This window comes from Hyposmocoma kahamanoa, unplaced genomic scaffold (genome assembly GCF_003589595.1).
Source record: "Hyposmocoma kahamanoa isolate Upper Pololo Valley unplaced genomic scaffold, ASM358959v1 80, whole genome shotgun sequence".
In the NCBI taxonomy this organism is placed as follows: Eukaryota; Metazoa; Arthropoda; class Insecta; order Lepidoptera; family Cosmopterigidae; genus Hyposmocoma; species Hyposmocoma kahamanoa.
Window position 1 is genome coordinate 5,806,081 of NW_020654051.1, and position 14,419 is coordinate 5,820,499.

At 36.8% G+C, this 14,419-nt stretch overlaps 1 protein-coding gene across 3 annotated transcripts in view; it reads right to left on the reverse strand.

Annotated features, from left to right (window-relative positions):
• Positions 1–1,097: 1,097 nt before the first annotated feature.
• Positions 1,098–14,419, reverse strand: part of LOC113233815 (axin-like) — a 119,717-nt gene continuing 106,395 nt past the window's right edge. For 2 of the 3 annotated variants that reach the window (XM_026469027.1, XM_026469028.1), the window contains 8 exons: positions 14,262–14,399; positions 12,616–12,721; positions 11,815–11,958; positions 10,571–10,673; positions 7,429–7,621; positions 4,792–5,004; positions 3,503–3,697; positions 1,098–2,452 (listed from right to left, as the gene is read on the reverse strand). In XM_026469027.1, the coding sequence (XP_026324812.1) occupies positions 2,326–2,452; positions 3,503–3,697; positions 4,792–5,004; positions 7,429–7,621; positions 10,571–10,673; positions 11,815–11,958; positions 12,616–12,721; positions 14,262–14,399 (1,219 nt within the window). In that variant the 3' untranslated portion in view covers positions 1,098–2,325. The remainder of the gene's footprint in view (positions 2,453–3,502; positions 3,698–4,791; positions 5,005–7,428; positions 7,622–10,570; positions 10,674–11,814; positions 11,959–12,615; positions 12,722–14,261; positions 14,400–14,419) is intronic. The other variant, XM_026469029.1, reaches the window with a different exon arrangement.

Genomic DNA, 14,419 nt, shown 5'->3' on the forward strand with positions numbered 1-14,419 from the left:
GATACTCAAGTGTTATTTTACTTACAAGTTTATAGTGGCTGCAAAGGTGCAATTGAAATGCAACTACCGAAGCTGTTCGAAATCGATGATTCGGAACTTCTTTGCACAAATGTGCACAAACAATTCTAGAGTCGGCGGACTAAAGAACATAAGTCAAAAAATGCTTCATTTGTTAATACATATTTTTTGTGTTGTTTATAGTGTTGAAAGATGTGAAGAGGATAAATTTGAAAAAGACTCCTCAAGAATAAAGTTACAAGTTTATGAAGTAACAAATGAATTTGACTTATGTGCTTTAGCCGGTAGATGTATTATTTTAAATGAATGATGTTGAATTTTGGCTTATGTGCTTTAGTCCGCCGACCCTAGAATTGTGTTTCTTCGTACGCACGAAGAAAATGTTTAGATATTCAAACAAAATTTACCAGAGAAATGGCACAACCTCTCGTTTCGAGAATTTTGATGGGAGTGACCACGGATCAAACAGTCATAAGTATAATGAAGGAAAAGGTAATTCGAGAACAATACACAATTTCAAAAATAAGTGGCCAGGAACCAGATAAGCGGATGCTGGGATGGCGATGAAGGAGGTCGGCATCGTCACAAGCTATTTCGCCGAAGAAATCTCCACCATAGAAACGAAGACTCCTATCTCTGATTCCAAAAATAAAGTCATTTAAAAAAATATTCTTTCCAAATATCATTCTCTAATAACACTGCTTTTTCGCCGGTTAGTCGGTATGCACTAGGTTAAAGTTGTTTTGCAAAGCAGTCGCGAAATTTCGGGATTTAAAAAAAATTGTAAGTATTCGTTTGAAAACGTATTGTTTTTACACCTATCGAATTTAAGCTTTAGAAATGTACGCAATGATATGGGAACCAAATAGCGATTAAAAAATAAAATCGTACAATAGTAAGCGTACTCTAGCTCCGAGTAAAAAAATAATTAAAAAATAGTAATAACTAACGAGAGGAACAGATTTTACTATACAAATAGCCGCGCGTTGCGTGATTTTAGCATCAATTTTATTGCATACGATGATGATTATTATCACCAATCCGCTACCTTTTCTACACTATATAACGTACTGTAGAAGATAGCAATCACTTTCGACGTCAATGCTTTCGACTGATAATTTAGTGCAAAAATGCGTGCATAAAAATTGTCATATGCGATAATCGCACTCATTTATACTCTCTGTTCCAATTCATAACATTCATTTTTAAATAATTTGTCAATATTATAAAATAAAGCTTCGGCCGGTACTCTAAACTCCTTTATTTACCGGAAGAGCAGAGATTTAGTAGATAATTTTGTTACAGGTATTTTACATTTATTTGTATACTGCATCGATGCATAGTTTCATTCCCTATGTTTGTATTAATAGCGGTTGAAATTTAGTATCCGGTGTTTATAATAATAGAAATATTTGATTTGTTGTAAATTTTAATTTACGTTTGCCATATAACTTGCGAGTCTCGACTATCCCATTTAAAAATTCTAAATTTATCTTTTAGGCAACAAGATAGGCGACTCTAACCGAACCAATAATCCAAGCCAAACAACCAACACATTCACTCGGTCTATTATTGGAGAATCCTCTATACAATGAGTACTAGAGTTGTAGAAGTATTAAAAAAGGTTTCACGTGAAGATTAAGTGGTCAGCAAAAAAATGGTAGTTTGGGTTCATTTTGCCCAAGTATACGGTTTCATACATAACCGGCTATAAAGGCTCGAAATTCATAAAATTGAACTTCAAATAGTAACAATATAAACAAGTCGTTTTCAGTTTCTGAAGCAGTCTCCGTTTATATCTGATAGGTCTACTTAATGTTAAGATCTTTTGAGAAATAACGCAAAAGCGATATTGTTGTGTACCAAATTATACCGAGCACTTGCCTAATAAATAGCAAATGTTTAAATCAGCTGACAAATAAAGAGGAATATTCTGTACCCATAATTTGATACCCGACAGTGTCGCTCTGTATTAATCTATCACCTATCACATTACAAATTATAAAGTATGTATGATGTGAATACAAAGTTATCAGTCGATACAACAGGTGTAACCAACTCATAGCTATTATACATGTCGTGACTAGCTCTTGTGTATGCCAGCAACATATTTACAAAATGTAACCAGATGTAACAAAGTGAATGCCAGATGTAACTAACAAAGATTTTTCATGTAACCTGCTAAGCGTATACGAGATGTAGCCCGCTGAGGGTTCTCCACTTAAAAACCAAACGTGCTTATTACCAGATGTTGACAGCTTAGTTCGTACAGAACGTAACCAGCAATGTGTACAGGCAGCGTAACGTTCACTCGATGCTCTTAACCCGGGCCATGACCTTTCCCTCGAACATGGGCAGCGTGTCGCTGTCGTTGCTAACTTCCTCCTGGATCACCGTGTTGTCCAGATCAGCACATTCGGTTTTGAAGAAATACCTGTTCGACAAATCATTAATTTAGTTAACACTTATTTACTGATCTTCTCATTCATATCGTATCGATTTTTTTTTTTAGAATTCCGATTAAGTGACGGGGCGAACAAGACGTGCACCTGGTGGTAAGCGCCACGCAAGACCTGAGGGATACTGTCTCAGCGCCCGTCACCCTGCGACATTAGTTAACAAGTCTCATGTGTCCGGAATTTCACCAGCACCCTTACTCTTCCAAACCGGAAAGCGGAATTTATTTAATTTATTTATTTATTACGAAAGCAACGGCGTTACGTAAGGTATTTAACATTTAGTATGTAAGCTAAGGGTAAGGTTAATAACAAAAAAAATTATAAAGTAATGAGATGTTAATGTAAACAACTCGCCAAACACGTTAAGTTCAAAACAAACAACTAAAAAAGTGGCCCTTTCCATGTATAATATACTACTACTATATATTGTCGCGGCCCAGAACTTAACCACCGTCACTGGCAAGTGTCATGTCACAAGTGTCATTTGTCGACCGTAGTTCACTGCCCAATAGTCGACGAGATGTTGTCACTGTCAGACACGTCTCGACTACTCTGTCGTCTTCGGCAAGCGACGTCTGGCCAAATAAGTTTCAACGTGGTCGTGACCCAATACGATGCGCGTTACCGAGGGCCGGGGAATATATTGACCTACCAAATTAGTTTGTTGAACATTTCGACGAATTTCAAGCAACGGGACGAACAAGTCGTGCGCCTGTAGGTAATTTATACGCCTGTCCATAACAGTTACAATGCCACTCAGAGCTTTAAATCGCAAAAATCTTAAGGGCACTGTCACTGCGTCCGTGACCCTGAGACGTAAGTTGACCAAGTCCCATGTACCTGTAATTTCACAAGGAGGTCTACGGCTTCTAAATCTGTGTACAAACTTGTTTTTATACTGATTTGGTGATCCCTGTCACCCTGTGCAAACACGCCATAAAAATGGCATGGCACAGAAATAACCTTTTACTCAATTGCGTGGGTATTAATGATTGAAGATATATATAAATCTTAATATAACTGACCTATAGTTTCCCTTCCTGGGCAGGTAGTCCTTAAAGGTCTTCAGCGTAAGCGGCGAGGCAGGCACCTTGAATCGGTATGGCACCGCCTCATCCAGAAACGACACCACCACCACCGTCTGCTGATCCCCGCTGGCGCCACCCGCCACTGTTGTCGTGCCACCGCCGCTTGTACTGCTTGATTTGCTGCCGCTGCCACTGAATTTACAAATGTTAACAAGATAGTAAGTATTATAGATGTGCATTTTTATTTATCGTAATTTTGGTTAGAAATCATTGCTACGTAACAGTAGGCCTAGATAAAAATATATTGATTCCGTGCGTCTTACTAACGGTTAAAGATTCGCCATTAATATATTGAATTCAATTTTTATTGGACACTACGAATAGCAAACGTCATGCAAAGCTGCGAATTCGTCGAATTCAAAGACGTTCCACAAAAGCTCCTGAAAGTCCGCTTGCTTGAGAGAGCTTCAACATGAGTAAGTGTTTATTTGAGCTTTTTTTTTCTTACTGCGCTATAGGTATTAAGCACACGTACGAATATACAAACACCTATATAGTGTCCCCGATGGTCAGAGTGATGGTCAGACTTGACAGGGTAGTGGGAATTTTTTTCTCACTGTCCAGATCAAGTCGTGATTTATCACGGTATAACAATTAATTAACTTTTATATTCAATGTGATATATTGATTAACGTTGGTTATACAGTGATTTTTTTTTAATGAGACAATATGGGAAAATCCGTAACCATAGAAGGTACAATGAGACTCTTAGCAACCACTAAGTTTTGTTTTGTGAAAACAATTTTGACATAGTAAATTATTTGGTCAAGCGTGTTTTTCACAAAAATTAATAAAATTAATCAACATTTTTTTAGTGCTGATCGACTCAATTTCATGAAGCGATCATTTCATTGTAAAAATCAGAACAACAAAAGTTGGCGAATTTCATGAAATATTTCTCATACAAAATGAATTGACAATTGACAATTTTTTTCAAATGCTATAGACTCAGTTTTTTATAAAGAAAAAAATCGGAACTGCAGAAATTGCTCTAATTTAATTTAATTATTTTTCATATATAATTAATAACGTTTTGTTGTTTCGTTTTCCTTGTATATTCTATGATTCCGAATTTTCCCATACTATCCGACTTAAAAAGAACACTCTGTATATTAGGCTTGCGGAAGTTTACTCGCGCTGAAAGTTAGCCGTGTAAACGGGCCTTAACACTTCAGCGTCAAGGACTTTGATCAAGATCAAAACAGGTAAGGTAAGACAGGTCTTACCGTTGTCGTTGCTTATCGCGACGACGGTCATCTCTATCGACAGACGATCCGCGCGACGAGAGTTCCCTGTACCCGCGTCGTTCGAGCCGCTCGGAACCCTCGGCGATCCACAGCAGAATACGGGGCTCTACACCACCTGCACTCGTTGTTCCTTCGCTCACTACTGACACTCCACTGTCGGTTAATTCTGTCACCGTCTTCTTAGAGAATGACCTGTGAATAGATATTGTGATATTATAATACATTGAAGATTTTTGTACGATAGAGACGCAGCAGCACGAGCGGTATTCAAGTGTTTTCGATACGTGAATTTTCGGCGTCTTTGTCGCCGTGGGGATATTGCTAGTATATTTTTTTATTCAATTATTTTACCGTCAAGAATGACAATAAAGTAATTGAAAAAAAAAATATAATTATTCTTATTCTTACAATGGTATTGATCTTGCAATAGGCCATACAAAGGCTAAAATGGCGTTCTAGGCCATTGTGAGAGAGTATTTTGTGTTACAGTATTCCGACTCCCCACTTTCAAACTCGATCGAGAAATAGATGACAAAGCTGCTCGATTTTACTATTACTTAATAACATAACAATAATAAAGGTAAAAGAAGACAACAGAATTGTAAGACAAGTAAATCTAATAAATATAAAATATTTATAAATAATCAAATAAGACAGATTACATACATAGAAAGGAGTAGACTTAATAAATGGACCTCGGCACTTTTCCGTATTTCAGATCTCGCCTAAAAATCGCTCGTGCGTCAAGTCCCTCATCGTAAGGTCCATTATCCAACAAAGCTGAGACATGTTTTAATAACCAATAGCACGTCTTTATTTTGACATAAAGAAAACAGTGAAAATAAAGACACCTATTGGTAGTCTAAACACGTTGTTATCGATGGATAGCAGGTCTAAAAAGCCTGGACGATTTAACAAATTGTGACGCTCGTACACGAAAACACATAAAAGGTGAATTTTTACTTTTAAAGTGGCAGCGGAATTTTAATGCTCTGAAACATAAACATTCAATGTGTTGTGCCAAAAAAATTGAATCGTATTGGTGTACCAACCCGTGTTCTTTTCTCTAGGACAGTGATTCTTAATTTAGGGTACGCGGTTCCCTGCAGGGTCAAAGAATATATAACCAAGAGGTACGCAGATTCAGCAACATAAATAAAATTACAAAAACCTCGTTTTCGGTCAGTAACAAAAAAAATTGGGGAGTCGCTGTTCTAGAGAGAGAGTAATTAGGCGAACACACTATCTATATGAGGTTTGGCGCTTTCCGAATATAAAAATCCACCTTATTAAAAGCCAATAGTCGCAAAAATGTGCATGCAAAAACATCTAGAACGTACATCTTTTCAAAGAATATATCTCAAATATTTAACAAGGCTATGACACTCTAGTCTTGCAAAATATTTTTAATTCTATTAACAAATCAAAATAAACTGCGATAGCGCGATCGCTTCTGCAACGAGCATAACGCCAAGCCACTCTTTGAACGGTTCTTATAAGTAAGCGTAGTTTGATGACGTCTTCAGTATTTCGAGAGGTACCTTTGTATCGACGGCATCAAATTATAGTAAAATTCATTCTAAGGCTACGGGTGTAGATCATAATTTTGAAAAAATGTGCGTCCATACCAAAATACATGCTTTTTATTGTGCGTTACCTAATAATAATTGCGACTTGTAGCCTAGTCCAGACAGACCTGTCCGTAAACACTGAATTTTGAATGAAAACAGGTTATGACACCAATTCACCTAGTTCCAATGAAATGTTTGAATAATTGCTGTAGTTGTTATGATTATGTTATACTCGAATGCTAGTAGTTAGTGGATGGAACGTACATATCTCGATCAGATAGGGAATGTCTTTAAAATAGTACTAGAAATAAACGAGCATATATAAAGTGATGCGAGTAGAAAAATAGAAAAAGTAAACTTCAAAACTCTGCACGTGATGGATTAAGTTCGAAAAAATGTATACGACTAAAACGACGGAAATTAAATAATCTGTATTTTTTTACATCGTAAATTAATATTAGTAGAGTATTATTCTATTCACCGATTTCAAAAAAGGAGGAGTTTCTATGTTCGACTGTGTATATTTTTTATGACATACAAAGGTCGAAAAACGCAAAGAAAAATTCCTTCAATCTGACTGGGTTCGAACCAGTGTCTGTTGCCATACCAGGGCCATCGCTCTTGACCAACTGAGCTTCAGATCGAATCAGCAGATCTTATAAATTTCTATATGCGTTTGTTTTGTACATAGCAATGGGTTTAAACAAAAATTTGTGTAAAAACTTTTAAATAATAAAAAAAAATAAAAAATGTCCACACGATTTCTCACATCGATGGGATCACCACAAAAATGTGGCAGACATTTTGTAAATTAATATAAAGCAACACCGGTAAAAAAAATGAATATTTAAACAAATACATTTCTTTTATTTTACTGCAAAATTCTTTGCATAACGCTCTTAAAAATACAAACATCCTTTTTTCCTTTACTAGGGCATTACGTATGTACATGTCGGGTAGTCCGCACCGGGGTCGGATTTTGGTTTATACAGGTGAGCACATAGAGGCGATCGTTTCGGTTCGCGAAAAGGAACAGTAGACATACCTGCGGGTGAGGGAGTGCGAGTGGTGCAGCTGGTCGGGCGGCGCGTCGTAGTGGCCCGAGTCGGCCGACAGCGCGGACGGCGCACGGCGGTGCGCGTGCGGCGCGTGCGGCGCGTGGCGGGGGCGCGCGCGCCTGGTGCCCGGCGGCGACGCCCCGGGCGTCCGCTCGGACCAAACCCGGCTGACGTGCTGGTCTGAACGCCCGATCAAAATTAAACTCATTTTACATCGAGTTCTTAGGTTTTCGCGATTCTTACACATAGGAAATGAAACTATTTTTCCAGATTTAAATCGCGTATATAGACCCCTCCCACGTAAAGTATCGTATGTCGAAATTGCCAAGTTTACAGGGGAGCGTTTTAAAGTTCTCCGTTTTATTCGGCAAAGCTCGTTACTCACATAGAGTGATCAGATCTAATAGATCATCTAACCGATATCTAGGATTTTATAATACACTATGTGAGTAACGAGCTTTCCCGAGTAAAACTGAGAAATGCTAAAGTCACGTGTTATGCTTATTTAAGTGAATTCAGAACTTTAAAAGGCTCCACTGTAAACTTGGCAATTTCGATGTACGGTACCTTACGTAGGAGGGGTCGATATTTGTTTTTTCAAACAAACCATGGTTTCGGGCCCTTTACAGGTACCACCTCAGTCAACCGTGACCATGGGACCTGTAAAGCGCCCGAAACGTTGGTTTGTTTGAAAAAACAAATATCGCGATTTAAATCCGGAAAAAAGTTTCATTTCCAAAACTCATTTGAGTTCATTTATTTATGGCACGTATTTGAATGATCATTTTAAATTTGTAAAAAAGCAGCAGACAAAAAATCTAAACGATCTTCTTTTTTTAACGATTGATCATTTTTCTCTGAGACATAAAAAAATTAAATGAATCGATATTTTAATCTCAGCTACGCAAAAAATGCTTGTATAAATTAACTTTGATAGTTTTATGTTGGACTTCAAAACTAAGACAAATGAGCATTAAAAATAAAATTTAGATACTTGTTTTTGAAACTAAGTAAATGTTGATTACATTGCATTTACAATAGATCACTTTGAGGATCAAATAATATTATCCCTCTATTTATTGCAATTCACATATAGGTACCCTTAATAATTCTCATCAAACATAATATGAAACAGTTCAATTCATTTAAACACTTCATATTACGAAACAGCAGTGTCTGGAGACAGGGGTTAGTCCGAAACAACTACTGTCAAATAAGTAATACTCGATCAAATCAAAAAACAATGTTAACAGTGATTTTAAGGTAAGTTTTTTGTACTCAATTTTGGTGACATTTTTTATTATTTAATTACTCGAATATACCATCGTGAAACATTAAAGAATATTTCAGGTTACCACACTCGAATATTAAATAATACTTCATGATGATATTCTAAAAATATTTACACAAAAAGAAATTGTCACCAAAATTGAGTACAAAAGACTTGCCTGAAATTTTACAGAAATTGTTTTAGAAATTTATTAAATATTTTATCACATTGTTCATTTTTTAATTGATCGTTTAATTAACTATAAATTTTTATTGCCATTGAATTAGGGCTAGTGCTGTGTGCATTTTTTCGAAACCTTGTCTCAAAGCGTCCAATTATTTCCAAGTCCCAAATTCCAAAGAAACTGAAGCTAGATTATTAAATTTTTAAACAATGAGGGCCCTAAAGGCCCAAACATTTGTAATTTTTACCTGTTTCTCTGTTATATAAATGATTTGTGTGATATCAATATAGAAAATTGCAACATACGCTGACGATACCACACTTACTTTTTTCGGAGACACATGGGACTCAGTATTTGCCCTCGCACAACAGGGTTTTACCCTTATTTGTCAGTGGCTGGCTCTACATAGCCTAACTTTGAATGCCTCTAAATCCAAATATATGACATTCTCCATTCGAGACGATCGGACACTCGCCACTGCATAGTTGTTCACTCCTGTTTTGGTTCAACCGACTCAATCTGTAATTGCCCGCGTCTAGAAGATACGAAAAGCTTCAAGTATCTTGACGTTACGTTGGACAGTAATTTGTTGTTTGACGAACATATAACAAATCTTGCTCATAAAGTTCGTAAACTTACTTACGTGTTCAAAAATCTATCAATAAATATTGGTGATCGTCAAGTCATCAAGACAGTGTACGTAGCATTATGTCAGTCTGTAATTAGTTATTGCATAACCGTGTGGGGCGGAATACCAAAGACGCGTATGTTAGAGTTCGAGAGATCCGAGAGAGTCATCCTCAAAGTGGCACTATTTAAGCCACGTTTGATCTCAACAAGAGATCTTTACTCGGAGACCGGAGTGTTGACCGTAAGACAGTTGTAAGTTCTTTTCTCCATCTTACGACAGCACACATATGTAGATGGTTTATATTTCGGAACACAAGTTTGCATTAAAGCGCCGAAATTATATGGTATGTAACGTGGTGTCGGTCACAACGTCGTTTGCTCAAAGATTTTTTCGCTTTTTAGGGCAGTAAACTATACAACACAGCAAACAAAATACTATCGATTTATTTCAAATCTAATCCAGAGCTTCGAAAAACTTTATCAAACTGGTTACATGCACTCAGTTATGAGGAAACCGAAGACCTTCTACGAGTATTATATTGAGTTTAGTCCGTCTCATGCTATATACTTACATACATCATCACACAGGCACAAACAAGCACACTCGCGCAAAGGCACGTGACAACGTACACGATCACGCATACACACATACGTAATCCCTTCCAATATTCCAATATTTTGCATTTTTGAATTTTTTAATAATTTCTAATTTATTTGCCTTTTGCTTATGACTCTAGGTAAACAATGAGAGTATTTTTTGTCATTACCTATCTAATAACATTATTTTGTTTACTGACTGTACTATTTCCGAGAAGGGGAGCCAGGAGTGCCATAGCACAGGGCTTACCTAGTTTGGGCTCCTGCCTCCCATATCAAATCTCTATGTTCAATTATGTACTTATATTTTGTAATGGTTGGGAGAAAATAAATGATATTATATTATAATTCCTGTTCTCTGTATATTATAATTGTTGTTCTGTATGCGCAAATATCAAAAACGCAGTGGCAAATATCACCCTAATGGAATAAAATCATCTTAACTCACCGAGTATGTCCTGGTCGTTATCGTCGTCGAGTTGCAGCTTCTCTCGGATAGCAGCCGCCACTAACTGCGGAGGTAAAGCCTGCGTCGCTTCTTCGCCATCGCCCTTCATTACGATAAAACAAAAAAATATTATTGAAACTATCAAGTGCACAAAGAAAACAAGGTAATTTTCAGAAATTGTTTTATACTCAAATTCTTCAGTTATTATTAAATATATTATCGATTACACAGCTATAACATAAAAGAACTTTACCAAAATACAGTCAATTTCAGCGAATTTTTGTTACATAAAAAAATAAACTAAATCAAAATTTTATAAAAACGGACTAAAAAAATCAGTTCGGCGACAAGACTAGCGAGGAGTGAGCAAGATAAACGAAAATGCACGTACCAGTTAATTCAAAAGTGAAAACAAAGTATGAGATGTGCACGAGCATGAAAAATCCGACAATCATCATCATATACAACCTGATTTCACCCACTACTGGGTATAGGCCTCAAAAATCAAAGGTATAATATGATGGTATATTCAAGTAATTAAATAATAAAAATTGACACTAAAATTGAGCACAAAAAACTTACCTGAAAATCAGACAATACTAGAAGTAATTTAAAGGAAAGGCGCCAAAAACAAGTACATTTAAATTTAGACTTTTAATTTAAAATAAACAGATAAATAGAAAACATAAAAGATTTATACTATGGACTTGGACTTGGACTTGGATCAACCTTGTGTAAAAACAACTTAAAAAAACGAAATAATTTTTTTTTCATTTTCATTCTTTTCATTTATACCATTGATATTGTAACTAGTATTTTTAGTCTATCTTAAGCCCGTATTATATATACATACATAGCTTTCCATCCGCATAATTCCATCCAAACGTATATACTCATCTTAAATGGATCTTAATTCGGTCATTCTCGGATTAATAGTGTTCACTACCTAATTTCCGCGGCAATTTTTATTATTTAAATATTTAAGTATATTTTCGTGTAATTATTATATAATATTTCACGGTACAATACTCGAATATTAAATATTGTTGCAGGATAAAAAATCCAATACTTAAATAATAAATATTGCCACGGAAATTAGGTAGTGAGCACGAGAATGACCGAACTACCTTTATTAAGGAATGATATCATAAAAAAACCAACATGCATTGAAGGATATTCATTAAAAGACCTGTGCCCAGAAGCTGCACGTTCACAGGTTGATGATTAACTGAACTTGTACTGACCTCCTGGAGTCTTCTTTCCAGGCGCTCCTTGGTGTCCTGGTCGCGTTTCACGCGTTCTAGCTTCTCGATGAGCAGCGGCGCAAATTCCGCCGGCGGTAGGACGCGCAACGCCTCTGACGAGACGCGTTGCGTTCGAGGGATTACCTGATATGTACTCGTTAATTAATGTCTTGTACCATATCAGGCCTACGACAGTTTCTCATGCATCTTTTACAAAAACAAGAAGGTTGGAGCGAAAGAATCATACACACGTAAAATGGAAATTTCCTTTTTTAAGCTGAGTTGATAGATGTTACATGTTGAAGGAGGATTTCCTGACGTTAAAAAGCCACCATAATATACTACCATTCTGTTAGGCCATTGTTTTCAAAATTATAGTTCCATTTTCATATTTAACAATAAAAAAAGAAAATAAAAAAGTAATGCCCTGTTAGAAATAACTGGGTTCCATTTTAAACTAATTCTCAACATTCTTAGAGGAGATTCGTACTCAGCCGTGAGACGTAGGGTTGATGATGCTTGTGATTGTGATGAGGTAAAACTAGTAGGTTATAGTTAGTGATCGGAATAGACTATTCCAAACACATAGATAGATAAATGAATTCCCTGCCTGCAAACTTGTTCCCTGAACGTTATAACTTGGACCTTTTCAAGGCGAGAGTGAATAGGCATTGTTTAGGTGTGGATGCTCCATCGTCGACCTCATCGTCACTTTCCGTCAGGCGAGATGGAAGTCAAATGCGCACTTAGTTTTTAATTAAAAAAAAGATTCTTCTTTAAAATAAAATGTTGGAATCTTACCATGCCGGTGTCCTGCTCCTTGTTGATGACGGCATACTTGTCCATGCCGGGCAGTCGCGGCCGATGCCGTTCACGCTCGCGCACGCCGCGAACCGACATGCCATCTCTGTACACGCAATACACAGTCTGAGTAAGTTCAATAACAATTAAATTATGAATAATATTTATCACGTCGGGGTCACCAGTAACTCTTGCTATTACTTGTTACGCATGATTAAGGAACGGAATTAAAATCATTCGTGGAAACGCTGAATGAAAATCAATTAATGTGTAAATTGTTACGCAGTATGTGTTTGTATGTATTTGAGGTCCTGACTATCTGAATCTAACTGCGGAGTAAGATGAAATATTCAGAAGTTGCTTTATTAATCTATACATAGGTACAAGTTTTAACTTTGATTTTGCCACGTATTGCAATCATATTTCATAATAGAAATTAAAACTTGCTTTAATTATTATTTTATTATTAATATTATTATTTAGTTATTTATTTAGTATTTTAATACAATCATTTTCTTTTTCATTTGTATATATGCAATATGTGTATTCTGTTGCGCCCTCAAATAATTTTATCTTACAGTTTTTCGTGTAACCCGAAGGTTGCCTGGAAGAGATTGCTATTTAGCAATATAACATTTGTATTGTATTGTTTCCAACCCACATCGGAGCGGGATCTTATTTTTATATCCAAGTCGTGATTCAGATATAATAAGTTCATGAATTTGTTAAGAATATGCAATGACGTGCGTTCAACGAATATATAGTTTATAGAACAGTTTTACTACGTCTGTCATTTAGAGCGTACCAAATATTGATGCCCATATTGTTATTGTTGTAACGATTAAAAATATACTCTACAATATACATCTGTTAAAACGTCAATGGCAAATGAAACTAAGCAGTGCAAAAATAAGGATTAACCAAAAGATAACTAACTGGATGAATAAAAAAAGGGTTTGCAAATTATTGAACTACTGTAAAGGCACTCATAAAAAAACTTGACAGGGTAAGGAAACTAGCCTCAAATACTATAATGCTACAATTTCAAGCTAGTAGGGTTATTACTAGTTGCTGGGTGAAGAATACAGTCCTTTGCATCGTGAACTTGTAAATTGTGTTTGTACTCACGCGCTGTTTTAACTGACGGTCATGCTTGTTCCCAAACAGTGGTTAGAGAAGAAAATTACCGCGTCATCATCGTGAACTAAATTTTCTGTAAACTTTCTGTAGTAAACCGAGTTTTGGTACAAGAAGAACTGAGTTGCTGCCTTATGAACTGAGTTTCAATTTGAGAAAGAACACTGCAGATCAGCAGAGAGCATCGTGAACTGAATTTTCTACATAGTAATCCATGTTTCCTGCTGGTAGTGGACCGTGTCACTGCACTGTCAACCGAGTTTACTCACACGCTGCAGAGCCGTCTACCGAGTGTTCTGCGTAGTGGACTGAGTTTGCTGTATGACGAACTAAGTTTATACTCACATGCTGCAGATTGCCAGAAATGAGTTTTCAGCATAGAGATCTGAGTTTGCTGTATAATTAACGGTATCACCGCATTGTCAACCCTTACTCACATGTTGTAGATCATTTGGATGAGTTTTCTGGATGGTGAACTGAGTAGCTGCATGAACTACGTGCATACTCACACACTGCTGCCGGACAAGCTGACGGCGTCGCTGTCGGTGCGTCCGCTGCTAAGACTGGCACGCTCCGAATCCTGCCGCGAGGCGGGGCAGTAACCCGCGTACGTCACGTGCGCGCTGTACACCGACGGCTTGCGGTGTCTGCTCTTACCACCCGATAG